This window comes from Chelonoidis abingdonii, chromosome 14 (assembly GCF_003597395.2).
Source record: "Chelonoidis abingdonii isolate Lonesome George chromosome 14, CheloAbing_2.0, whole genome shotgun sequence".
Classification (NCBI taxonomy): domain Eukaryota; kingdom Metazoa; phylum Chordata; order Testudines; family Testudinidae; genus Chelonoidis; species Chelonoidis abingdonii.
The window spans coordinates 7,242,068-7,268,565 of NC_133782.1; the positions used below are offsets into that span (position 1 = coordinate 7,242,068).

At 40.9% G+C, this 26,498-nt stretch overlaps 3 protein-coding genes across 6 annotated transcripts in view; 2 read left to right on the top strand and 1 right to left on the bottom strand.

The window, feature by feature from the left end:
* DIDO1 (death inducer-obliterator 1) overlaps positions 1-5,311 on the top strand; it is an 89,919-nt gene extending 84,608 nt beyond the window's left edge. For all 4 annotated transcript variants that reach the window (XM_032766382.2, XM_075072220.1, XM_032766381.2 and 1 more), the window contains one exon: positions 1,807-5,311. In XM_032766382.2, coding sequence (XP_032622273.1) covers positions 1,807-5,246 — 3,440 coding nt within the window. In that variant the 3' untranslated portion in view covers positions 5,247-5,311. The remainder of the gene's footprint in view (positions 1-1,806) is intronic.
* A 5,551-nt stretch (positions 5,312-10,862) lies between these two features.
* Positions 10,863-21,812, top strand: TCFL5 (transcription factor like 5). Its single transcript, XM_032766357.2, has 6 exons — positions 10,863-11,584; positions 12,525-12,711; positions 13,322-13,484; positions 14,931-15,174; positions 17,620-17,761; positions 21,630-21,812. Exons 1-6 carry the CDS (start codon positions 10,863-10,865, stop codon positions 21,750-21,752), a joined length of 1,581 nt encoding a protein of 526 aa, XP_032622248.1. The 3' UTR covers positions 21,753-21,812.
* A 6-nt stretch (positions 21,813-21,818) lies between these two features.
* Positions 21,819-26,498, bottom strand: part of COL9A3 (collagen type IX alpha 3 chain) — a 71,637-nt gene continuing 66,957 nt past the window's right edge. Inside the window, exons 31-32 of the mRNA XM_075072224.1 lie at positions 24,656-24,733; positions 21,819-23,702 (exon numbers count right to left, since the gene is read on the bottom strand). Of these exons, the coding sequence (XP_074928325.1) occupies positions 23,509-23,702; positions 24,656-24,733 (272 nt within the window). The 3' untranslated portion in view covers positions 21,819-23,508. The remainder of the gene's footprint in view (positions 23,703-24,655; positions 24,734-26,498) is intronic.

Below are 26,498 nucleotides of genomic sequence, written 5' to 3' on the forward strand. Positions count from 1 at the left end.
CATTCAGTTATGGAAGGTTGAACATCACGTCCTCTGTTCTGCGAGACCCATACTCCTGTTCATTTATCTAACAAGCATCTTAAAGCTTTCTTCCATGTCACCCCATCTTGGAATGCCCTCTCCAAACTGATCCATATAGCCATTTACCCTCTCCTCAAGATATATTTTTACTATGAAGCCTACAGGAAATTGCCCAAAGGTAATGCTATGAAGAAGTCCATTGGAGATTATTAATAGTTACATATATTAAAATTACTTGCAATCAAATTGTGCAATGGCTAATTTATGTTCACACACAATTTTCTGATACTCTTGTCTTGCCTCTCCTGTCCCCTTTTTAGCATGTGCTTCATTCACTTGTTTTCTCTTAAATTAGATTGTAAACCCTTTGGGACAGTGACTTCGTCTTGCTATGTGTTTGTACAACACCAGCATAATGGGATCCCAATCCCAATAGGTACTGTCATGATACAGCTAAAATAACAATCCAGGTATTAATGACTGAAGCATATATGTACAATGTATAGGCTCCAGATTATCCATACCTACCTTCTGTCTGAATGTCTTTATCTAATAAACTGTGAACTTATGTTCCTAATTGTGCTCTAATTATTTAAACATATCTGGAGCTGGCTCAGTGATCCAGATAATTGGTGTCTTACTGTATAACGTGCAAAGGGATGTTCCACAGTACAGATCATATTTCTGGTAGAATTTTCAAATCAGTTTTTTAAATCTTTTCTTTTATACCTCCACAAATATCAAACATCATCTCTACTTTACCCTTAACTTGTCTGATAGGGCTTGGTATGATATGCTAGTAAGCCTCCAGCTTCCCTGCTTTTATTACACTTCTCTTTTTAAAAAATAGCTTCATCCTTAAAATGAGCTGAAATTATCATAAAGAATTTTCAACAAGGAAATGATTTTAGTACTGTTACTATTTACTTATTAAACACCCCAGCTGAGTTTTTGAAGCTAATCTAATAGCAGTACTCTAACAAAAATAAACAGCTTTAAGAGTATGATTATCATTTAGAGTCAAAAAATGTGGACCTATCTTAATATTTATATAGTCCCTCTTTGATGATTTACTATGCTAGTTATATAATCCTTTTTGTTAAGCATTTTCCTTTGAAGCTAAACAAAATGTTGACCTCTTTTAAAAAATGTGCTTTTAAAGACAAAGTTACCATATTCTTAATGTACTACAGAAAATAGTTTGGAAATATTCAAGTGGCATGAGCTAAATGTTTTAATAATAATTCTTTGCATTTTTTATTGTTACTGAGGTGTTCGGAATGCATGTATTATTGCAGCAGGCTTTCCACATTTTATCTCTCCATTAGTTACAGTATATTTACTGATAACTTATTTGATTTTTTTTAACCATTGCAATAGCATGTTAGCTTTGAGAAGTGAACAAGGTACACTAGTAAGAAAAAAGAATATTTAATGAAGTATGTTTCCAACACAGAGATTTGATTTTTTATGTTAATAAGGAAGTCACTATTTTAATACCACCACTTATTGCTAGTTTTTTCAATTAAAATATTTCACAAGAAAAGTATCAGAGAATATATTTTTAACTGAAATATCCTATAATGTACTTCCTTTTTTTAAAAAAAGGACTAGTGAAAAATCTGACATAACTACATATAGTGCAATTCAAACAGAAGTTCCACACTATCTGTATTGATCGTATGTATTTTCTCTGTTGTGTGCTTTCAGTGCTGTTGTAGATCAATCGGTTACTGCTTTAAGGATAAATAACTACCTTCTAACACAATCTTGTTTGTCTTCCAGGTCTTGAATCATCACGTCCAAATTTAATTCTTGGATTAGTGATTTGTCAAAAAGGTAAACGTCCTGCAACTGTTCTGGAGTCAGACAAGATGGAAGAAAAGCGCAGCAGAGTTCAAATACAGGAAGAAACTGAAGTATCAGTGTACCCTAAAGGCCCTATTGTTTCTCACCAAGAAAAGAAACCTTCAAAATACACACTTTATTCTGGAGAAACTGCTGTAAGTACAACGCCACCTGTATCTCCCCCACCACCACCACCGCTTTCCATTCAAGAACCATCCACAATAACACCGTCAGTGTTAAAAATACTGTCATCGATTAAAACAGGAACCACAACAACTATGATACTGCCAGTTCCAACTTCAGCAACAGCAACAGTCACTGGCACAACTACTTCATCTTCTACAACTTCGTGTTCTTCAAAAACAGCCACACCTCTTGAGCACATCTTGCAGACTCTTTTTGGAAAAAAGAAAGCTTTTGAGTCTGTTACTAAGGACTCTGAAACTGTTCAGTCTTCAAACCAGGAAGCTCAAGTTACAATAGATGGAGCGTCAGCTGCTCCTTTATTAGATCCAATTGTACAGCAGTTTGGGCAGATGTCTAAAGATAAAATTATTGAAGAAGAAGAAGATGACAGACCATATGATCCTGAAGAAGAGTATGAGCCAGACAGAGCTTTTGAAATACAGACTGGTGAAAGTGAAAAACTGTATGATCTTGAAAAACCTTGTGAAACATCTGAACAAGAGGATGAGGCCTATGATCCAGAAGATGAAACGATCTTAGAAGAAGCAAAAGTTACTGTTGATGATTTACCTAATAAAATGTATGCAGATGTGAAAAGCAGTGCTGTGGAAACATCCACCCCATATGTGCCTGATGTGTCTGCTCCCTCATCCTTGGTAGAACAGCAAAAAATGTTGGATGAATTAAACAAACAAATAGAAGAACAGAAAAGACAACTGGAAGAACAAGAAGAAGCCCTCAGACAACAAAGAGCAGCTGTTGGTGTTTCAATGGCTCACTTTTCAGTGTCTGATGCTTTAATGTCACCTCCACCAAAATCATCCATAACAAAGTCTGACTTATTCCAGCAGGAACAACAAATTACAGAAAAATCAGATTTACCTTCATCCTCAAATCAGCAAGCACAAGCGCTAAACCAGGGTTCGGATCTGAGACAAAGTAGAGATCCTCGACAGGCTAGAAGGATGGCAACAGAGAATAATGACAGTGCTGATTCTCGGATAAAGCCACAAATAGTACACAATGAGACATCTACAAAAGAAGTTATTCCAGCCAATTATCCAGGCTTGTTACAGACGTCACTTGACAAGGAAGATAAAACATTAATTCCTGCTACCCAGGCTGGGTATAGTGAGGATAAGTGGGTTCCAGGTGAAAAAGTGGCTACAGTCTCTGAACAAGATGCACCTAATGTCAAGTTTGAAAACACTGCTAAAGTTCATCTGGAAAGTGTAAATCAAACAGCTTCTGGAGAAACTTCCACATCCAAGCCTTTACGTAAAGTACTGCTTCCAACACCTCCCAGTACATCTTTTCAGCCCAATTTCCCTACACCAAATGATGGTCAGTCTTTGCAAGATTTGCATAAAGTAACTTGGTCAAATGAGTCACAAGATGCTAATTCTCCATCAGTAGGAAGAGATTCTTTTTCAAATCCAATCTTTACACCTCAGGAAAAGATAGCTGGTCACTTTGAACCCGAAAGAAGTCTCTCTTCAGTACAGTACGAAGATCAAAGAAATTCTCAGTCCCGTCAGTTTGCAGAACAAACTGAATCTCCAGCTGTTCAAAGTGAGGGAGAAAAAGGACCTCTCCCTCAACACTTTGAAGAAAACCGAGGAGGGCCTTTGTCTGGGCAAAAAGGAGGGCTTCCACCACTGATGTTTGGTGCATCTGTGGGACCTCATGGACCCAATTTTATTGGGCAGAGAGGACCAGCACCACAGTTTTCAGAAGAGCATGGTTCGTCTCCAAATAATGATGGAGAAAGAGGACCTCCACCTGGTAGATTTGGAGGACAGAAAGGACCTATTCCTTCATTATTTTCTACACAACATGGACCACCTCCTCTTTTTGGTGACAATAGGGGCCCTTCACCTTCCTATCTTGGTGTTCCAAGAGGAATGTCGCCATCTCAGTTTGAAGATCGTAGGGAACCTCACATGGAACAGAGAGACTTCCCAGATTCCCAATATAATGAAATGATTAGGCCTCCTGGACAATTTGAAGGACCAGAACCACCCCAGTTTATGGGAAATAGGGGGCCTTCACCTTTTCATTTTGGAGGTCAAAGAAGACCACCACCATCTCAATTTAAAGGACAGAGAGGAGGCCCTCCACCACCTCAGTTTGGAGGGCCAAGATGTCCACCACCTTGTCATTTTGGAGGATCAAGAGGCCCTCATCCAAATCAATTTGAAGGGCAAAGAGGTCCAGCTCCAAGTCACATACCAGGGCCCAGGGGACTTTTGCCACCGCCTTTTGAAGAACGGAGAGGGAGTCCACCACCCAGATTTCCAAACCAGAGAGGGCCAGCCCCACCTCATTTTGGTGGACCAAGAGGAACTACACCTGCATTATTTCCAGAACAAAATGAACCTCCCCCTTCTAGATTTCATTTTCAAGGGCAGCCTCCACAAGGTATGAAACCAACCCCTAGACCACTCCTGGAACTTCCAAGTCATCCACCACAACACAGGAAGGAGATGTGGGATGAAGCAGGACCATCTGCCTCTCTTCCTAATCTTTCAGGGCAAGGACCTGAGTCAGAAGCACAATGGCCGGTGTCCGACTTCCGAGAGGGCAAAAATACTGAATTTAGAGGTCAGACCTTTGAAGGGAGGCAGAGGGAGAGGTATGAAGGAGGAAATAAAGAAAAGGTATTAGATCAGCCAGAAAGTCAGCAGTCAGAGAATCGACAAAGCAGAGGGTTTGAAGAAAGACGAAGGGATCGGGAACATGGCAGACCTTGGGAAAGAGATCATGGCAGAAACTGGAATAGAGACAGGGAAAGGGACTGGGAGAGACACAGAGACAAAGACTGGGATAAAAACAGAGAGAGAAACCAAAACAAAGATAGGGAGAAAGATTTGGAGCGGGCAAAAGAATGGGAAAGAAACAGAGACCGAGAGAGAGCCAGAACCAGAGAGAGAGATTCCCACAGAAGACGTGATAGGGACAGATCAAGAAGCAGGGACAGGGATCGTGACAGAGATAAAGTCCGAGATCAAAGCAGGGAGAAAGAAAGAGATCGAGAAAGGGATAGAGACCGGGACAGGGACAGAGGAAAAGATCGTAAAGACCGAAGTAAAAGTAGGGAAAGTGGTAAAGATTTGAAGCCCGAACCACAGCAGGAAACTCAAAAGCCAGCAGAAACAGAAGTTGCTTCATCTTCCACTAATCAGACATAGAAACAATTCATAATTAATTGTACCTGATAAATAACGATTAATTTTTCACACAAAAAAAAAAGAAAGAACTCGAAGTCTCCTGTATATACTGTATATTCTCATCTTTACAAGAATGCCCTTGTAAAGCCAGCCTTATAAAATGTGTTGTCAAATTAAAACAGTTTTTTAACAACTGTGAATGAGAGAATATTCAAACAGATAAGAAGCAAGAACATACTGGACTTTAACTTGCAGCATTTTGTGCATAATGTTTTTCTTACAAAAATTCACAGCGTTAAAGAGTTATGAGATTTTCTTTTTTTCTACTTACACCTTTATCTTAAAATTTCCATTTACAATTAATACAGAAATGGAAAAAATCTACAAAGAGCATATTGCTTTTTAAGATTACAAAGTTATGTTTTCCAGTAACTTGAATTGTAATTTTATAAGAGAATCTAATCAAAACCTTAGGAGCCATACCTTTACATCTCATTTATGTAATATTTTGGTGTAAAAAGTTGTTTCCACAGCACATGCTTTACAAGAGGAGTCTGATATTGTTGTCTTGTGATCTTACAATGGATGGGTCGTGTGTATTTAAGAAATGGCTGCAAAAGAACAGTGTTATTACTTATTCGTAACTGACAGAGTATTTGAACATGAAATAACCAGTTTAAAAGTGCACTATCTTCCTTTTTATATAAAGGTATTTTGAGTTATGGAATCCAGCTGTTGAGAGTTCAGCCAAGAAACACAGGCTTCTACATAAATAACTTTTTCATGAGGCTGCAAGGTTTTAAATGTTGCATTTTTACAAAAATATAATTAAAGAAAATATAACACTTCTGTATCCAGTGGAACTCTGAAGTTTTAAAAATATCATACATTGGCAAATAATTAAAATTTGTAGATGAATAAACTGGTAAACCAAAGGAATGGAAAATAAGCTGGTTAAACATACTACAAACGCTATTATTTTGGTTATGCTGATTCTTTCAAAGTATTTTGTTTGCAGAATGTTTCTGTTTAGAGGTTTAAGGATTTTCTCCACTTTTTCTGTAATTTATTGACAAGAAATATTTTGCTCCCGAACTAAAATGTCAGTGCTTTTTGGCAATCCATAATAATGTTGACGGTGTATTTAAAAGTTGGCCACAGAAAATAAACATTTGCATAAAGCTTGAAATGGAAAAGGTGATATTAGTTTAATGCGATAGCTTGAGGGAAAGCGTTTCACTGTGCAATACAGCATACTGCTACTTTTCATGTATTCTTCAAGTACATAATTCTGAAGTGTGAAACAGAAAATCCTGCTAATTTATTTGAACTTGTATATTTGCAGTTGGGTCAATATTTTGATATTTTTATAAAATAGTTTTGCAAATATAAAATTAGATTCCTATTAACATTTGCATCTTGAAGTCTACATTATAAGTGGCACTATTCCATATACATCACTACAGATTTTACACTTTATATTGGTGCATCTTTGAACTCCTTAAATATCAAGGACTCAGCTGATTTAAATGATGGGCTGTATTCGAAACTGGTAGTCAAAATGATAAAATGCAGAAAGAGGTTATTAAATGCAAACATTTACTATGATGTAAGATTTTTTTTCTTTCTTTTTTTTACTGGGATGTTTCTAATTTAAAGACATACATAAAAGTATGCAAAAATCAAGTGTGTTTGTTTAGGTTTACTTGATAGAAATTTCTGTAAATTGTATTTTATATTGCAAAATATATCACTGTACATTAAAATGTGGGAGTTCACAGGTTTTTGTTACTGTAAGTAGAATAAACATCTACCGAGATTTGTCGTCTCTTTCTGAGATCCATGCACATATTTTAGTTATCATTACTACTTTTTAACAAGACAAAGAGTATTACAATTTGAGAGGCTTTGGAGAAGAATGGCATGTGAAACAGTTGCTGAGCAATGGTGGATGTTTTGCTAATCAGATTGCTCAATTTCTTTACCATTCTGAACAAGGATAGTGCTTTCAAAACAAAACAATTTATTTAACAACTGACATTAACTGTAATGCTTCTGAAAGACAAGTAAGATCTTTATTTTGCTTGTCTATGATTTTTTTTAAATTAGTCCTTCAAAAACATTTTCTAGGGTGGTCCAGATTTTTTATTTGAGTTATGAGGTTCTCATTTGCAGTGCATACATCAGCAGAACTAATCAGAAATTTCTTCGATAAACAGCTCACCTGCTCTCAGCCTTTGCAGAGATGGAAGGGGGAAAATTCATCCCATTCATGAAGAACAATGGCTTCTGTGATTTGGAAGCAGGTGGAGTGACTCTACAAGGGACTTCCGTGCTTCTCGTGTGCTAGGATGGTGGTCTCCACAGCAATGTCAAATAGGCTTCTGCAAATGTTCATGATGGGATTTGGTCAAGTTAGGGCCCAGTAGGTCTGTACTTACATAGAGCCAGTAGCCAGGAAACAGCATCAGCGGCATTGACAAAATTGGTGGTGGTTCCATTTCATAAGCATGGCTGGGTTCACTCTGTGGTTAGCCAGACTTGAATTCTGCTGCAAGATAAGCTGTCTAGATTTCAAAATTGGAGCCTGAAAGAATGACAACTTTTAGCCTGATTCAGATAAACTCTAAAAACAACACTGAGTTTTTATCGTACAAGTGTAGGACTGGAAGCGACCTCAATAGGTCATCTAGTCCAATCTGTTGTACTGAGGCAGAAAAATATATCAGAGGTTCTCAAACTGTGGTCCAGTGGTCCGTGAGCTCCATTCAGGTGGTCCGCAGATAGTTCCCTCTAAGATGTGTGCCTGGGTGGCTGCACACAAGAGAATGAAGGGCCACCCTCCTAATTAGTGGAGCCCCGCAGGTGTGGCTCCACTAATTAGGTGCCTGGACCCTGCAGAAGACATACACACAGCGAGGTGGTGGCCTTGGGGAATAGGGGGCAGGTGGAAGGCTGCAGTGAGATGAGAAAAGGGGGTTGGGGGAATTTGGGATGTGCAGGGCTGCGGTGGCCAGAGAAAGGTGACTCCCCAACTCCAGGGCTGCGGTTGCCAGGGAGAGATGGCCTTCCTTCCGAGCCTCAGCTCTGTGGCTGCTGTGGCAGGGAAGAGACCCCCCTCCTTTCCAGCTCGGGGGCTGTGGCAGTGAGGGAGAGAGGGAGCGACCCCTCCCTCCTTCCCAGAAGAAAAATTACACCTCAAAATCAAGAGTAAGCTGCTTATGCATAAGAAATAAATTGGGTTGTTGAGCTCAGATTGACCAGTACTAGGTAGCCCATTTGTTGTGTGACAGGACAGCATCCTCAAAGCTCTTTAGATCCCATATAAAGGTATTTGGCATGATTTTGAAAAGATTTTAGTGACTTTAGGAGCATAAATCTTATTGAAAGTCAATGGGATTTGGGCTTCTCAATCACTTAATGCTTTGGAATATCATGCCTACTCAGTCTTGACGTGCTGTGTAGATATAATTTCTCCTAATTGGACCAATTCCTCCATAATTAAAGAACAAAATTTGCTCCATCCTAGTTGCAGGAGTTTAAACCTGCATAAACTCTCTTGCCTTCATTGGAGTTATTTTGCATTTAGGCCATTCTACCCCAGAGCAAAAGTTGGCCTTAGCATTTCCTCCCAGCCACAGTTCTGCGATATCCTGATTGCGCTGAGGTTGTTTTCCTGTACCCACCATTATTTCAACCTAGTCAAACACCATTGGGATGTTTTTATGTGATGACGTGAAGTAGTGACAGAAATAGCATGTTTATGCAGCATACCCATCCAGGGCCATCTTACTACATTTCCCTCTCTTCTGTTTCTGTTCTTTGGATTTATTTCCCTTGTTACTGTGGGGAGAAGATGGGAATGGCTTGAGTAAGGTCATACAGCTGGACAGTGGCAGAGCTGGGCACAGAAAAGCCCTGTTCTCCTTCCAGGCTGATAGTCTGTGGATAGGATTCCTTGAAAGGAAATGTCTAGGAGGGAGAGGGAAATGGTGTGAGAGTGCTTGTGGGAGGAGTTTTGGAAGGGGGAAGTTTATGGGGAGCACTGAGTGTAACTGTCTTTCTGGGGGAATGGGGGAGTGAAGATGGTCTCAAGGTGAGCGTGTAGGGGGTATTTCTGGGGGAGGGGGAGGAGAGAGAGATGAACCAGGAGTGTTTAGGGTTAAAAGTAGGTTAAAAGTTTCATTTTTTATGGAAAACACCAAGGCCAGCTGTAGGTGGGGGGGAGGGATGAAGATGCTGCACATAGGGGGGTGTAAGGTAGGGAGATGGTCCCTGAGGGCGGGTGGGGGAGGGGAGGTGGTTCGGGGTGCTGTGCGTGGGGTAGGGTGACCAGACAGCAAGTCTGAAAAATCAGGACAGGGGGTGGGCTGGTAATAGGAACAGCCCTATTGAGTCTATAAGACACAGACTCAAAAATCAGGACTGTCCCTATAAAATTGGGACATCTGATCACCTAGTGTGTGGGGTGGGTGTTCCTGACAGGCCTCGGAGAAGCTGATCTGGGGCTGTTTAGGGGAAAGAGGTGCGGTGTGTTCCTGAAGGCCGGTTTCCGGATACAGCGAAGCAGGGAGGCACACCCCCCCCTCCCCGGCCGCTCCAGTGAACGACGACGACGCGTGCGCAGCGGTTTTCTTTGCCTCTGCGCTAGTGCGCCCATGCCGGGGCGGGCACGTGACCATTAATCCGACTTCGGCGGGAATCTCACCTTGCAGCGTCTGCAGTTACGGCGCGAGGCGAGGGCGCAGCGGGTGGCGCCAGCGCACGAGCCTCCCTCGGTCACTGGGGTGCGCGTGGGGGGAGGAAGGAAGGCTCGCGGCGGTTAAAAAGCGGCGGCGCACGCGCACGGGTAGGCGGCCCAACCCCCCCCCGCGCGTTGGAACTGTACTTCGCGGACTCCCCTCCTCCACCTCCTGCCAGTTGCTAGGCAGACTTCGCCCCTAGCCGCCCCTGTGAGGCAGGCCTTTGAGGGGAGGGGGGTACAGTTGCACCTCACTGAACACTAGGGAGGGGGCAGGCTGCTCTGGGCTGAGTTGACCCCCCGCTCCACCACCCTATTTTGGGGTGTTAGTGGGATAGGCTGAATTTACTCCTCCCACCTGCTTGGTGTTACTGTTTTTGGGAGGTGCTGACCACCCCCTCCATTTTGGGGGGTGGGTGGAATCCATTATCATCAGGGGCAGAGCCCCTCCCGCTTCTGCTTGACAGCATCATTGGGTGGGTAGTGCCTTCTCTGGGGACGTTATTGGGGGCCCTAGCCTCCATTCTGAGGGGGTGATATTGGGAGATTACACCCTGTTTTGGAGGTGGTGTTTCTGGTGGGTTATTCCCTCTCTTTTTGGAGGGGACCATACTGGGGGTGGGGCTATACAGGATCGCCAGGCGGGATGTGATGTCCCCTCTTTTGAAGAACTATTATTGAGTGGGGGAGGGGTTGTACTCTCCATCTTGGGTTGGTTGACTCGTTTTTTTTACAGGGTGATGGTTCATTGCTCTCTTGGAGTTGTTACAGGGGAGTACTTCATTTGCAGGTTTTTTGTTTTGTTTTTGATGGAGTGGTTATGATAGCATTTGCTGGAAGCACACTTTGTTGTTGAAGGATTTATTAGTGATTGATTCAGTTTCTAGTTTGAAGCCATGTCAGGATCGACTTCAAAACAGACCTCCAGTCCGCAGACAGTTGCTGGTGTTCCGGATCCTGCTCCTGCTGGACCTGAAGTCCCAACTGACAGCTCCTTTGGTGAGCAAAACCTAAGCTTCACCACCACAGACCTCAACCTGGTGGAAATGACGGAAATAGAGTACACCCAACTTCAGCACATACTCTATTCACACATGGAAGCACAAGCAAACGAAGGCGAAATGGAAGCTAGGCTCAATTCTGCTTTCTTCTCAGCTAGTAATCCTGCAGATCAACCTCAGCACCAGTCCTCAGTGAACACCAATCAAGCTGGCTATTCATCATACTCTGGGAACCAGTCAGTTTACCCAGTTATCTGTCAGCCAGGTCTATCTTCTGACAGCAATTTAATGGGTTCAAACCAATGTCTGGGGCACATTGACTTTCAAGAGCTCAGAATGATGCTACTTAGTGAATCTAATCTTCCTTCTAATGAAGTAGATAAAACACCTAATAGCAGCTCTGTAGAAGTCACAGGGCACAGTATAGTAAGAGTTAAACATGGTGAAAATTTTGGTGGGATAAATAAAGAAACTGTACTTCTTGAAAATTCAGCACCAGCTCCTGAGCCTAGATCTAAATCTGCAGTTCGTGTTCGTTTGGAAGACAGATTCAACAGCATCCAGACAGAAAATCCCAGATGTCAAGAGCCACAAGAATCTGGAGTGACTCTTAACAAGTGTGTTGTCATTAACTTTAGTTTAAAGTTTACTGTTCAATAATATGTTTTCATGTAGTTCAGTATTAATTTAGGCAGTTTCAAACATATGAACAGTGCAATGTTTTTAATACTCAAAATAACTAGCTGTGTGCTGTGGCACAAAATTAAAATCTTGAGAAAGTGGGGGCCCAATTCCCATTAACTTCAAATGGTGCTTACTTACACTAGGTCTGAACTTGATCAGTTATGAATACAACACACAATATAGTTGTGTAAATTAATTAGTTTTCAACTTTATTTTTGACATCAATATCAAATGTAAGCAAAATATATAAACCAGAACTTTATTTCAATATTTGGTTTGAGCATTTGCCTGCTAAACCCAGGGTTGTGAGTTCAGTCCTTGAGGGGGCCACTTAAGGGTCTGGGATTGGTCCTCCTTTGAGCAGGGGGTTGGACTAGATGACCTCCTGAGGTCCCTTCCAGCCCCGATATTCTATGATTCAGTGTTGAATCCTTATTTTGCAAAAAGTAATGCAGATTTCACACAGAGTAGTTAGAGGACTCTGGTTAGTGTTGTAATGTAAAAGCTTGTCTGCACAAATCCGCTTGTAGCAAGATACGAACCTCAGACTTGCACACACTGCCGCTTATTTGAATATTTTTGTTACTGAGCCTATGTTTATTACACCACAATATGTACTTTTTCAGTTTCAAACTTAGAGAGCTGAAGGAAATTACTTTTATGAAGTTTAACAGTGTAATTTCACTGTACAGAGTAAAATAATTTATTAAACAGATCCTTTTTGCCATTGAAGGCAGTGAGGTAAATAGTTGGCCTTTAATGGTAATGTGTATTTAAAGTAAATTGAAATGATTTTTTTTTAGTTATTGTCGCTAAAAGAGGAGATCATTTTCAAGTAACTTGTCTTGTTTTATTTATTTATTTTTTTTGTAGTTTAGTAACGCTTATTCGTCAACCAGCAGAACTAATGGGTGTGCCTCTTCACCAGCAGCAGAATAAATGTACTACATTAGTGAAAAATAAGACTGCTGCTGCAGCTACTGCTTTACAGTTCACATATCCATTATTTACTATGAATGCCTGTTCTACTTCTGGAAGTGCTAACCCTTCACAAACACAGGTAGATTTTATGTTTTCTTACTATTTGTAGCCTTCTTCTTTGCAACTTTAACAGTAGTCTAAATTTGTAAAAATTCTCCAAGATTTAACTAAAATACAATTTCATTTTAATTGATCAGATTCAGAGTTATTTTATAGAGTTTTTTGATTAAGTCCTTATATCTCTTACATGAATTTGTACCCAACTGTCAGGACCAACAGTCTATTAGATTTCTTTCCAGGAAGGTACTTTTGTTTAAGTCACTCAATTCACTGCTACATCAGTTTCCTTCACAAAGACATAGCTACCTGCAAGTAGGTGGTTAGCAAGTAGAGTTGTCTCTTAGTTCCTTCTTTCCATTTTCTTTTGACAAAAACTCATGAAATTCATTTTCTCACAGTTGCTACAAGCCAAGAATAATAACCAAAACTGGCACACAGAAACTGCAAGAGGTACAATAAAACTACACAAACGGTCTGGATGTTAAAATTACATTACTGTGGTACAGAAAAAAAATCACAATTGGCATTTGATTTATCAGTACAACTCATAGGATGGGACTAACATTAAAATACATATCAAAAGTATTATCCTCCTCTTTTCACTTAACACTCCCTAATTTCCTTTTCAGAACTCTGGCACATCATGTACTATTCTGGAAGCTGCCAAACATCAAGATGTTGGATTACCTAGAACATTCTCTTTCTGTTATCATCAGGAAATTGAATCCACTAAACAAACAGTAGGCACTAGGAATAAAGCTTTACCTGAACAAGTTTGGATTAAAGTAGGAGGTATATGATTTAGCTTCTGCTCACTTTGCTTTCTGTGCCACTCAACCTCAAATTATATTTCTTCTGACTTAGTCAGTTTGTTTTCAAGGACGAATGTGCTTTTACTGGTTCCATATATGCAATCTGAACTCTACAAATAATCTACAGAATCAGTAGATATTTGACAGACTTTCAGAAACGATCAACATCCTTGCTGGTTTCTGACTATATAGTGTTTGCCCCTAAGTGCTGGTGTGGCAAGCTACTTTATGAGGGAGCCAAAACTATCAGTGCGCCAGCACATCCAGGGGAATTTCAAAACCTGAATTATCATTCTTCAGGTTCTCCCCTTGTAGTAAGTCTCTACCTGAGGGGCATCAGGGGATTTCAGAGCAGTGAGAACAGGGCAAGCCATGGCAGCAGGGCTCCTATAAAAATGTCAAGTATCAGAGGGGTAGCCTGTAAGTCGGGATCTGTAAACGCAGCCAAGAGTCCTGTGGCACCTTATAGACTAACAGACGTATTGGAGCATGAGCTTTCGTGGGTGAATACCCACTTCGTTGGATGCATGTAGTGGAAATTTCTAGAGGCAGGTATAAATAAATACGCAAGCAAGAGTCAGGCTAGAGATAACGAGGTTAGTTCAATCAAGGAGGATGAGACCATCTTCTAGCAGTTGAGGTGTGAACACCAAGGGAGGAGAAACTGCTTCTGTAGTTGGCTAGCCATTCATGGTCTTTGTTTAATCCTGAGCTCATGGTATCAGATTTGCAGATGAACTGAAGCTCAGCAGTTTCTCTTTGAAATCTAGTCTGTCTCATACAGCAGTTTGTCAGGCACAGGCCTCTGTGTGGCTGCCCTTGCCCTCTCCAGCTGGACAGATTTGCGGGCATCCTGGAAAATCTGTGCATGTGATGGTACTCTCTCTCTGTCTCCTGCCCCACATAGTGACAATGGTTGTGCTAATGCAGCAGGGAATAATTAGGAGGAAATATTACAAGCTGAAATTCACTGAGACCTATGACCCATATACAGGAAGTTCCCCTTTATGGGAGCATTTGATCCTTAATTATTAACTTGATATTGCTCATTTATTGGTTGACATTTTTTCCTTTGAATAGTAGGATGAAAAAGTTGATTGCCTCAACACTAGTTTACATTTAGTAGTGCAGCAGTAATTATTTTGAAAATGTGAATTTCATATTTACAGCACTTTATTTTTTCAAAGTGCTTTCATAGAATTAGGCACTTAATTTTCAGATGAACTTGAGTTCAGTATGAACTCATTTGAAAATAAGAAGAGTTGCAATTACAGAGATCTAACTTTTTTATATTAGTTGCGGATTAGTCCCTCGAAATGAAAACTTACAAAATCATAAAGTTTCAGTGAAGCTTAATTTTTATTAAATAATGATGGAGTGGGAGAATTAAAAATAAAGTACTGCTTTTTCCCCTTGTTTTGCAAAGAAGAAGCTTTATGTAAACAAGCAATAAACAAAAGAAGTCGCAGCAGAATACGCCAGTTGGATGCAAATGTAGACCGCAAACCTCTTAGTGAAATTCAAAATATATGTGATAACCAAAATACTGCATCTGCACAAGGTACTTGGCAGTCAACACAGGTAAATTCAAGTATGCAGGCACAGAGTGGAACTCAGGGAGGAATCTCTCAGCGCCGGGAGAGACATAACCGCATGGAAAGAGACAGAAGGTAATTTCCATGGCTCTGTGAAGAGTTCCAACAAGAAAAAATTCTTAAAGCATAAATTAACTACAGTATACTAATTGTATCATTTAAAATAGATTATTGGACATGTTTCACTTACTTCGTCAGCTGGGGAATGTGGCATTCTCATCAGGGTGGTAAGGGATTAACTCTGTGTATGCAAATTTGCAGAGGGACAATAGGATTGAGGTCTGTTAATTCTCACCTCTATACAGGGGTGAAAGTAACTTAAAGGATTTACTGGTACGCTGCAGTCCTGAGCAGGGGGGTGGGGCCTTTAAGTCCCCTGGCCCTGATAGCAGCAGCTGGGAGCCCCGGACCCTTAAATCACTGCCGGGAGCCATGGGCCCTTTAAATCGCTGCCCGAGCCCCAGGGCTCCTGGCTGCCTCTGCTACCCGGGGTCTCCAGCAGTGGGGCTCTGGTGGCAATTTAAAGGGCTCGGAGTTCCAGCCGCTGCCGGGAGCCCCAGGCCCTTTAAATCGCTGGGCTGGGGAAGCCAGTACAGTTGGCGGTGTACTGGTTCTTGCCATTATGCCATACCAGCTTACTTTCACCTCTGCCTCTACACATTATTTATTTATTTATTTAAAAACTTTTTTGCTGTTAACAAGCATGTTATCTTTGGAGACACAAATCCACAGTTTGAGAACTGCAAAATTAAGTATCTCTGATGGTACCTTCTAGACTTGGCACTGAGTCCCATTGGGTAGATAGAAAGATTAACCTAAATAATCTATGCAGAATTCCCTGGAACCCCATAAGATTGGGTCCCTGATCCAAGAACTATTGGAACTCATTTACAAAACTTTTCTTAAACATTACATGAATATATTGTCTCATACTATAGAATTTATAATTCATATTCCATGATGGGATATATTTGAGCTATAATGTATCTTAATTCAAACTATCTTTAGATAGGTTTTTTCCCTCAAAAAGCATTTTATCAAAAAAAATCTGATTTTTTTTTAATTTTTTTAAAAAAATCATTGATTTTTATCCACCCGGGTTCTCATGTAGAAAAGAGAGGGGTGGGTGTCTGCTGAAGGCAAATAAAACTCTGGTTTAGGTGTTTAGGTTTTTTTTTAAATTATTATTGACGCTCTAATAATATAAGATACACCAAAATGTTTTAACAGATTCTTTCAAAACATGGCTATTTTATAACAACACAGGAAGTATGCAAACTTCAGGTTCATAGGTAACAAAAGATGTGTAATCATGGCAGACATATGACAGTGATTTCAAAGTAACTGTCACTTTCTGTAAATTAATTCTCTCTCTTTTGCAGCTTATTAGTGGAAATGAAAATAAAATGTTTTCTTATTGTGATTGAAATATAGTTAGAATTATTCTAAGACTAATACAATAAACTCTAAATAAAGCTGACATAGTTGACTTGACTCCACCTACTCTCCCACCTCATTGGACATGAAGTACCGGGTCCAGAACATAATGTGCTCTGGTGAGCCTCAGCTAGCTGAGTGGTCTATTGAGAACTACTCTGATATAATTTAGCCTGTAGGCTGTTCTAAATTACAGCAGGAGGCATTTCAGCTTCAGGATCAGCGAGCAAAGAGGTGGCTTTCCGTCACCTTCCACCACTCCCAGGGTTCTGTGCCAACTCACAGTGCTAACAGGGCACAATTAAACACCATGGAAAAATGTCATTTGCTGTTCACTCCCATTTGCACAGGGTATAACTGCATATAGATCCTAATTTGATGCAAGCGTTTTGTGGCTTAAAGGCAGTTTTAAGAAAGACTTACGCTAGTAGAAATGAATAATATTGAAATGAGTGATTGCTAATGCTGTAGAGCAGCCATAAACTGAAAGCTCTTTGGGCAGGGATTGGCATTTATTATTATATATTTGTACAGTGCAAAGCATAATAGGGCTCAACCTGATGTGGTCTTTAGACACTATTGCACTGTAAATGTTAAATAATGACCACAAAAGCAAAAATAGAACCAGCTAAGAACTATTAAAATTTGTGTCTAAAGTTTAGCGCCCATATGTTAGGCCTCAATGGATACCCCCATCGTACAGTGATTCAGCACAAACCCTCAGAACTTGAAGCCTCTGCTAGGGGTTCGTCTGTCAAGCCCTGGCTAAAAACTAAAGATGGTATCCTCTTCCTCTCCCCAATAAAAGCTCAGATGAAGGGCTGCACTGGCAAAATTGTCTTAGGGTGACTGCAACTCTTTGGAATGTAGGCACACTGGTTGGCACAAAGCAATGTAATTTGCATTGACCTGGGCTAGCTTTGGTGAATCTTCTAAATATTTGTGTTTATTCCTATTCATACCTATCCAGTGTTGGTCCCCTCAAAATGCAAAACAAATATCAAACAGCTATACAACCATATATCTATGTCAACTATCTGGGTTAATTGGCTGCTAGAAATTATTATTTTGCGTTAACTGTAGGCGCAGAATCCGGATTTGTTGTGATGAATTGAATCTTCTGGTTCCATTCTGCACTGCTGATACTGATAAGGCAACAACATTACAGTGGACAACAGCATTTTTGAAATATATTCAGGAAAGGCATGGGGATTCCCTGAAAAAGGTTAATAAATCTCATACACTAAATCTTTTTAAATTTTTCTAATAATGATCTTAAAATAGTTAAACATTTTAACTAAATCTGTATTGCATCATGAAAGACTCATGAAACACCTGTGTTGGACATTTACTTTGTCTCTTAAAAAGTGGCTGAAGGATACAAAGTCAATGAACTGGATGTTCTTTTAATAGATATTACTAGAATGGTTTCAATTGAGCTCGTAGTCTGTGTTGCATCAGATCTCACAAGCTAAGTAAAGTTTGATTTGGTCCATTAGAGCCACACTCGGGAATTAGGGGAACCAGAGCAGGCTGTAGGTTTGAAGCCTTCTCTAAACATTCCACTTTTTATCCTTATCTATCCTGCTCACTCATACATACTGAGCTGTTTTTCCCATTCCATCTTCTGTTTCCTATTCTAATCTCTCTGGTTTTATAAGTGAATTTATTTGTCTTGTGCTTTGTTTTATTAGAGAGTTCAGTAATTAGGGCTGTCGATGAAGTACAGTTAACTCACGCAATTAACTCAAAAAAAATAATCACGCTTAATTGCAGTTTTAATCACACTGTTAAACTAGAATACCAATTGAAATTTATTAAATATTTTGGATATTTTTCTTCATTTTCATATATATTATATTTGGTGTTGTAATTGAAATCAAAGTGAATATTATTTTTTATTACAAGTATTTGCACTGTAAAAATGATAAACTAAATAAATAGTATCTTTCAGCTCACCTCATACAATTACTGTAGTGCAATCTCTTTATCGTGAAAGTGCAACTTATAAATATAGATCTTTTTTTGTTACATAACTGCACTCAAAAACAGAACAATGTAAAACTTCAGAGCCTACAAGTCCACTCAGTCCTACTTCTTGTTCAGCCAATCGCTAAAATAAACAAGTTTGTTTACATTTACAGGAGATAATGCTGCCTGCTTCTTGTTTGCAATGTCACCTGAAAGTGAGAACAGGCATTTGCATGGCACTTTTCTACCCAGCATTGGAAGGTATTTGCATGCCAGATATGCTAAACATTCGTATGCCCCTTCATGCTATGGCCACCATTCCAGAGGACGTGCTTCCGTGATGATGACGCTCGTGAACAAAATAATGCGTTAATTAAATTTGTGATTGACCTCCTTGGGGGAGTTTTGCCCTCTTTCTGCCATACATTTCATGTTATAGCAGTCTCGGATGATGACCCAGCACGTTGTTCATTTTAAGAACACTTTCATTGCAGATTTGACAAAATGCAAAGAAGGTACCAATGTGAGATTTCTAAAGATAGCTACAGCACAATCCAAGATTTAAGCTCGAAGGCCTGGCAAAGGAAGGGACAAGGTGGCACATAGGTCAAAACTTAAAAGACACACGTTCCAATGCGAATACGAATCAAACCACAAAAAGAATCACCTTTGTGTGAATTGACTCAATAATGAAAGAACAGTACATGTCGTGACTGCTTGGATGTTCTGAGAAAAAACAATCTCGCATGGACGCGTCCAGCATTCTGTGCTCTATGCCCTTCTTGGGGGGCAGGCCTCCGGGTGGTGGGCGCACAGTCCCACGGGGGCAGGAGCAAGTTGAGGGTAGGGGCACACCCACAGAACAGCTTGGGAGTGAGCAGTTTGGGCTGGTTTGTGCCACTTCTGCCTACCAGTAGTACAGGGTCGTCGCTTCCTCCGCACTCGACATGAGCGGCAATGCGACCCCCCGCACCACACCCAGCCTGTTCCACCTGCTCCCTGCTCCCAGCTGGAGGCCAGGGACCTGACCCTACCAGTTCACATGCCGTGGCTGGGCGTGGGATCTTGCACTCCGCTGCTTGAGTGCAGGCCTGCTCCTCTGCAGTCCTCAAGGAGGGGGGGGGGTGCTGGGCAGAGGAGGCAGGGTGGGGCTGTGGAAGCAGGGAGGGGGCAAGCTGAGGCAGAGCACGTGGCAGAGGCTTGGGAAAGGTGGAGTGGGAGGGGTAGAGCAGGCTTGGAGCTCCTGCAGCGCATAGGGCAGCAGAAATTTGTGCCCTCGCAATTCCTGATGCCTACCAGCATTGCTACTTGCGAGTATGAGGGAAGCCTGTACGAGGACGGCTCCCTGAATGGTGTGTTGAGCATGAGACATATAATCTTAGCGCATGTGCACAAAATATGTTATTAACCGGGTGCATTAGACTCCACTGTCTTAGCTAGTATTAAACGAGAACGGGCACATTATCCCTCACAATGTAACAAACTGGTTGTATCGGGAAGGCCATTTGGGACTGAACAGAAGCAGGAGAGTGCTTGCAGCTTTCATTAAATTAAGTGTTTAATGTCAGTGCATCTGGTTTTCATTGCGAAATGTTCAATTATGCGGTAAAGAGATTGCCAGTACGTATGTTTAGGGAATAAAACGTGGTTTGTGTGTTTTAACAGTGCAAAGACGTGAATCAAAATAAAAAGGAGCACTGGACACTTGACTATGTGTAATTCCATACCTGCGTGTGACAAGGGTATGCACCCGAGGCTACGCTCCAAACGTCGTAGTCTATAAGTGCCACGGTTATCGCTGCTATGTTGTAATTGAAATCAATATATTTGAAAATGTAGAAAACATCCAAAAATATTTAAATAAATGGTATTCTATTAACAGATTAAACATGATTAATTTTTCAATTGCTTGACAGCCCTCCTATATAAATATATATATATATATATATATAAACTTTCTGTATGCATATTATGTTATCCAATGATGACGGCCGAGGTGATTTTGACACCCATGCACAATGGCCATGTAGCAGTAGCCTTCAGTGGCCTTTTTAGTATATAGTCCCTCCCTGGAGGTGGTGGCGGCGTACAGCACTTCAGTAACTGATTTATTCCCTAGTCTCTTTTCAAAATGACACCTTAGGGCAGGCACTATGAAGACTAGCATTCATATGCAGAAGTCTTTGCGATTGGAGCATTTGTGTCCACAAAGTTCTGTCCACTGAAAAAGCTGCCCAATTTGTCATAAAAATTAAGCTTTAAATTGCAGAAATGTAGTCAAAAATAAAAGTTCTGCCTTCAGCTATATACAAGCAGTATCCAGTGACTAACGGGCTGTATGTGACCAGTTAAAAGTAGAATTTTCTCCTAAAATGCTAACTGATTTGACACACAAAAGTTCACATAAATGGAGGAACAAATTCTATCCTTCCTTAATAGTTGTGGCAGTTTCTGATTGCAGCAAAACCAACAAGATTTCACAGCAGAAGGGAGCACTATGCTGGGAGCCAACTGAGAGATCTATGTTCATTTAATACTACATTGCAGGGGTTCCTTATGCTCTACTATGAAGATGGGTTTGGGGGATGCAGGTGCGCTGGAGGCACATTTGCAAACATTCACTATCAGAACTGTTGGGGTTATAAAAGGTCACATTAGCTGGAAGGGGCTCCTACAGTATTTAGTCAGTAGTAGCAGGCAAATTTTTTCTGCCCAATTCAATTGTTTTTGAAACACCTTATAATTGTTAATGTATTTAGCCTCCCAGCATGCCTGTGAGGTAGTGAAACCCTATTATCCCAATTTTACAGACGGGGAACTGAGGCACAGCGAGGCTAAGGCCCAGATCCTCAGAGATATTTAGGCACTTAACTCTGCTTAGGTACCTTTGAGGAGTTGGGCCTAAGTGACTTGCCCAGGGTCAATCAGGCAGTCTGAGGCAGAGCAGGACATTGAAACCAGGTCTCTCATGGTCCAGGCTAGCACCCTAAGCACTGGACTAGCATTCCCTCGACTGTTTACCAGTTGCAGGATTTGCCCGCCTCTTAGTAGTTTAATAATAATTTACTTAAATATGTATTGCATTAAGCATGATAATAATTACTTCGTATTTTTGGTTTTAGGAATTTGAGACTGTGTTCTGTGGTAAAACAGGCAGGAGACTAAAACTAACAAGAGCTGACTCATTAGTAACATGTCCAATGCAGGAAAACATACAGAATACCATAACAATGGAGATCAAGTAATTTGAACTAAATACCCAGCGTTTTATGGAAAGTATTGATACCTAATGATGTTCCATAGCAATTATTTTATGTCCACATACTGGACTTCATCTCCTGTGACTAATTTGAAATTGAAGGATCCAAGAGTGACTTGCAAAATATAATTTGTAAAAATACATAAATAGAGCAGTAAAGAAAACATTCTTTATTCAAAATGGAAAGATAAATGAATTACCAACAATATTAATTGATCAGTGTTCTCTTAGAGAGCTTTGGGACCAGAAGCAACAAGAAAATGTCATGACAGCCACTAAATATTTTTTCCCCCAATAGCTACCAAAATCCATTTTAACTTGATATAATATAGTTGGAAATTGTTATAGACCATCAACCTGTCCTGTTGTATTTAGTCAGTCATGAATGTACATTTCTGTTAAATATAAAATAAATAAATAAAGATGCCATTATAGTGCCCATTTCACAACTGAAACAGTGAGAAAATTAAATTGGTTAGCGCTTGTATAATAAGTACACATCTTACAAACAATATTATATGCATTGGAATTCAGATTTGAAGTTCATATTGAACCGTACATCCCCATAGGACTAAAGAATCATACAATGCTATTGGCATTGCTTTTAAGATACAGTAGTATTTTAAATAGTTCTTGCACAAACTGTCCAACAATTTTTCTGTATTGTTGCTTCAGTCCAAAAGTGGTATATTGTAAACGGTGAATTATTTAAGTGCACAAAATATTTTCATATTAAAAGAGTAGAAATGTCTCTACTTGTTAATAAGATGCAATGTTCAGGACAGAAATAGTATATTTTATTAACTGAAAAAGTGGCTTTATTAATTTCTTAAAACAGATGATGCTGACAGGTTTTATAGTACAAAAAAAAGTCACCTCAAAATAAATACTGTTTTAAATCACGGATATTCACAATTTTGCAACAATTTATTTCTAAATAATTCTAATAAAAACAATTGGGGGGAAGATGGGGTTTAGTAGAACAAGTTTTGATGTGTATAATGACAGTTACAACATCACAAAAAAAGGTTAAAAAAATCTCCTTTTATTTTTACAATAGTTCATACAGTAATTTTGGCTGGTGTTGAGAAGAGCATCCTTTCTGACTTGGGATTTTTTTCACAAATTCTGTACAAATAGCTGAAGTAGAGGGTGTGAAGATGCTGTTATTGAATATCCTTTATTATAACATGGAAATATACAAAAACTCTCCCCTGTAAATTATAATATATACATTACACCCTTTGCAGAGTTAGATTTCAAGAGTGCAAAGGGTTTAACATTTACTAGCCATGGCAAATGTTTGAGGTACAGTCTAATAATTCATGGTGGACAACAAATATATCTAGTCAATGATGTTCAGTTAGTGCTTGAATCACTACTGAATTCAGTGAGCATAGACTCAAGCCTTTATGCAAAATAGCCACAAGCTTTTGTACATTTACGGAGATGACAGTAAAAGGAGCAGTGCTTCCTCCTGTAGGTCTCTTCAACAAACTGGAGAGGAAGGGAAAGTGAGACTGATTTGTAGTAAAAATTCTGGAAAATAAGGGGCGAGGGTGGGGAAGCAATTTTAAGCATCTTTTTAGTAAAGGTTTTTGTCTGATGCTTTCCTGTGTCATGGAACTGAATTACTGTGTCAAAGTCTCCATTTATTCATTTTAATAAAAGGAATATTTGTCCATTTATCACTAGGAGGATTCTGACTCTTCATACAATTCACTGTTTACTTAAATATTCAGTCACTTCTCCACTTTTAGCGCTGCAGATTTTTTGGATCCTCCTCCAACAGCACCCATGCAGGCTGACGTATCACAGATTCCTGGAGTTCCCTGAGCCCCTATTGCGCCAGGTAAACCAGGATCACCTGGCAAACCAGGTTCACCATGAGCACCATCTCGACCATCTTTACTAATTCCAGTTACACCTCGTGGACCTTAAAGAAGAGAAAAGAAAAATGTTTGGGGTGAAATCCTGGCTTTTATTTGCATGTAAAATTTAAAATATTAGGTAGGTATCTGTAAGCTGTAAGAGGGTTATATCTAGTGCTGTATTATGGCTCTCTGAAGTATAGGATATCTGTAGTAAATAGGGTAATGGTTTGAGCCACAGGCTAAATTCTGCTCTGTTATAATGGTTTAACCCTGGAATAACTGAATTGGATTTAGTGGAATTACTTTGGATTTACAGTGGTATAGCTGACAGCAGAAGTTTGCCAATTCATAGTTGTTCCTACATATATGTCTGCTTGTTTTGGGGACTACCATACTTTGCTGTGGCTGACCATTTCAAAACTGGCTTCTGAATGAGTCACCTCTCTACTACCACATAACCCAGATTAGCATGGTAACTGTAGGGAGAAAGGAATTCAGACATAGGGCAAACCACGTGCACTATGTCTCAGCCTTTATTCTAGCCTATAGTGATTGTTGACTCCCTGATGTTCAAAAAATGTGTAAGGCTGGAAGATGTTAGGTGTTCAAACTCCATTGAATTTTAATGGGATTTGAACACCTAATTTCCTTAGGTCCTTTGTACATCTCAGCCTAAAGTCTTAGCGGATCCTCAGCTTGGCCTCTAGTTTTGTACCTGCTATCAGTTGAAGGTGAAATAAAAGGATTCATGTGGGTTGATTCCCAAAGGCACAAATCGAAGAGTTAAGCACAAAAGCAACTCTCTTTTGCCATTTGGGAAATCTTCCCCTTGTGTCCCTCTACTGAATTTGTAGCTGCAGTAAAAATGTCCCCGTAAAATACATCGTCTTAATTATACTATGAAAAGGAGGAGATTTATCATAAAAATAAAAGTATATTCCTGAATAAACAGGTACAGTCTATATTGCTGTCATTTGGGTACTTTCCTGTTATACTAAATACTGCATCAGCTTACCTTGAAGTCCTTGATCTCCATCAGGCCCATCAATACCTATGCCAGTGCCTCCTTTGTCTCCCTTTTCACCTGTATCACCTGTAATGATGTAAAGACATTTAAATTTAAATAATAATTTACAGAGACAGCCAAGTTACCCCTCATATGTGGAGAGGAAAATCCTGTCACCGTAAAGGGCGATGCAAAACTTAGTGCCAAGAAGCTACCTGCATGGATCCAATTGCCAGATTTGGGCCCCAGGTGTGCATATTTTGTGGTTTCTGCATTTCTTGGAATTTACTACTTTCATTTTTTATTTAAAAGTTATACTTTCATTATAATTGGCTGCATTTTAAAATCACATACTCTCACTACTGGAACTTTCATTAGCCAATCAGATCTCTTTATAATTGTCCATCATTTTATATTAAGGATAAAGGGCCAGATTTTCAAAGGTGTTTAGGCACCTAAATGGGATTTCCAAAAGCACCAAGATGTCTAACTTTCATTTAAATCAATGGGAGTTAGGGCCTAGACACATCTGAAAATCCAATTAGGCACCTGCATCTTTAGGAGCCTATCTACCTTTGAAAATCTGGTCCAAAGTTCATAAATTTGGCAGCAATAATCAACTACCCTAATTAGTATAGCTCAGAGGTCCCCAAACTGTGGGGTGTGGAGGAACATTCAGGAGGGCATTGCTACTAGACCCGACGGGGAGAGGGTGTCACCCAGCTCTTCTCCTGGCCCCGCGCCAGAGGCACTGTGCTTTGGGCTCCATGCCCAGTGCCCCAGCTGCTGGCCCTGCACCCAGGGCCCCGGCTGCTGCTCTCAGCCCTGCCTCTGCCTCCTGCCCCAGCTGTGGCCCCAGCCTTGACCCCCTTATCCCTGTCCACGATACCCCCTCTCAGCCTTGGCTCTGGGGGGGCAGAGATGGGTTGGGCACAAGGTAAAAAGTTTGGGGACTGCTGGTATAGTTGCATGTGTATGAAACCTATTAAATTATAATGGTCATATCTGTGTACATTCCAAAATTACATCATAATGAGAGTAGGGTTGCCAGGTGTCTGATTGAAAAGGGATCCTAGTGGCGATGGTGACTAGGCTGCTAAAAGTCTGGTCGGTGGCACAGCAGGGCTAAGGCAGGCTCCCTGCCTGCCCGGGCTCGGCACAGCTCCTAGAAGTGGCCGGCTTCTCTGGCTATAAGGCCCAGGGGCAGCCACGGGGGCTCCTATCCCTGCCCAGCACGCGATCTCTGCAGCTCCCATGGGATCTGTGGGGGTGGCCCCTGTGGGCAGTGCACAGAGTCCCCTGGCCCCTCCACCTAGGAGCTGGACATGCTGGCTGCTTCCAGGAGCCACCTGAGGTAAGCCGACACCACAAACCCCCTCCTACATCCCAACCCGAGGTCGGAACCCCCCTCCTGCACACTAACTCCCTCCCAGAGCCAACACTTCATCCCTTCCTGCACCACAACCCCCTTCCCCAGCCTTAAGTCCCCTCCCACACCCAAACTCCTTCCCAAAGCCCACACCCCAACCCCAGCCCTGAGGGCCCCCTGTACCCCAAACCCCTTATCCTCGCCCCCACCCCAGAACCTGCACCCCCAGCCAAAGCCCGCACCCCCTCACACTTCCCAACCCCCTGCCCCAGCTCTGAGCCCCCTCCCACACTTCCAAAACTCTGATCCCCAGTCCCACCCCAGAGCCTACACCCCCAGCTGGAGCCCTCCAGCACCCCAACCCCCTGCCCCAGCCTGGTGAAAGTGAATGAGGATACTAGTAGGGTGACCAGACAGCAAGTGTGAAAAATCAGGACAGGAGTGGGGGTGGGGATAATAGGAGCCTATATAAGAAAAAGACCC

Bases quoted from the DNA above. Each gene is read 5' to 3' on its own strand.
- TCFL5 (XM_032766357.2), top strand. From the start codon at position 10,863: ATGTCAGGATCGACTTCAAAACAGACCTCCAGTCCGCAGACAGTTGCT. The intron at 13,485-14,930 runs GTATATGATTTA...TGTTTTGCAAAG, and splicing joins AGTTTGGATTAAAGTAGGAG to AAGAAGCTTTATGTAAACAA. The intron at 15,175-17,619 runs GTAATTTCCATG...CGTTAACTGTAG, and splicing joins CGCATGGAAAGAGACAGAAG to GCGCAGAATCCGGATTTGTT.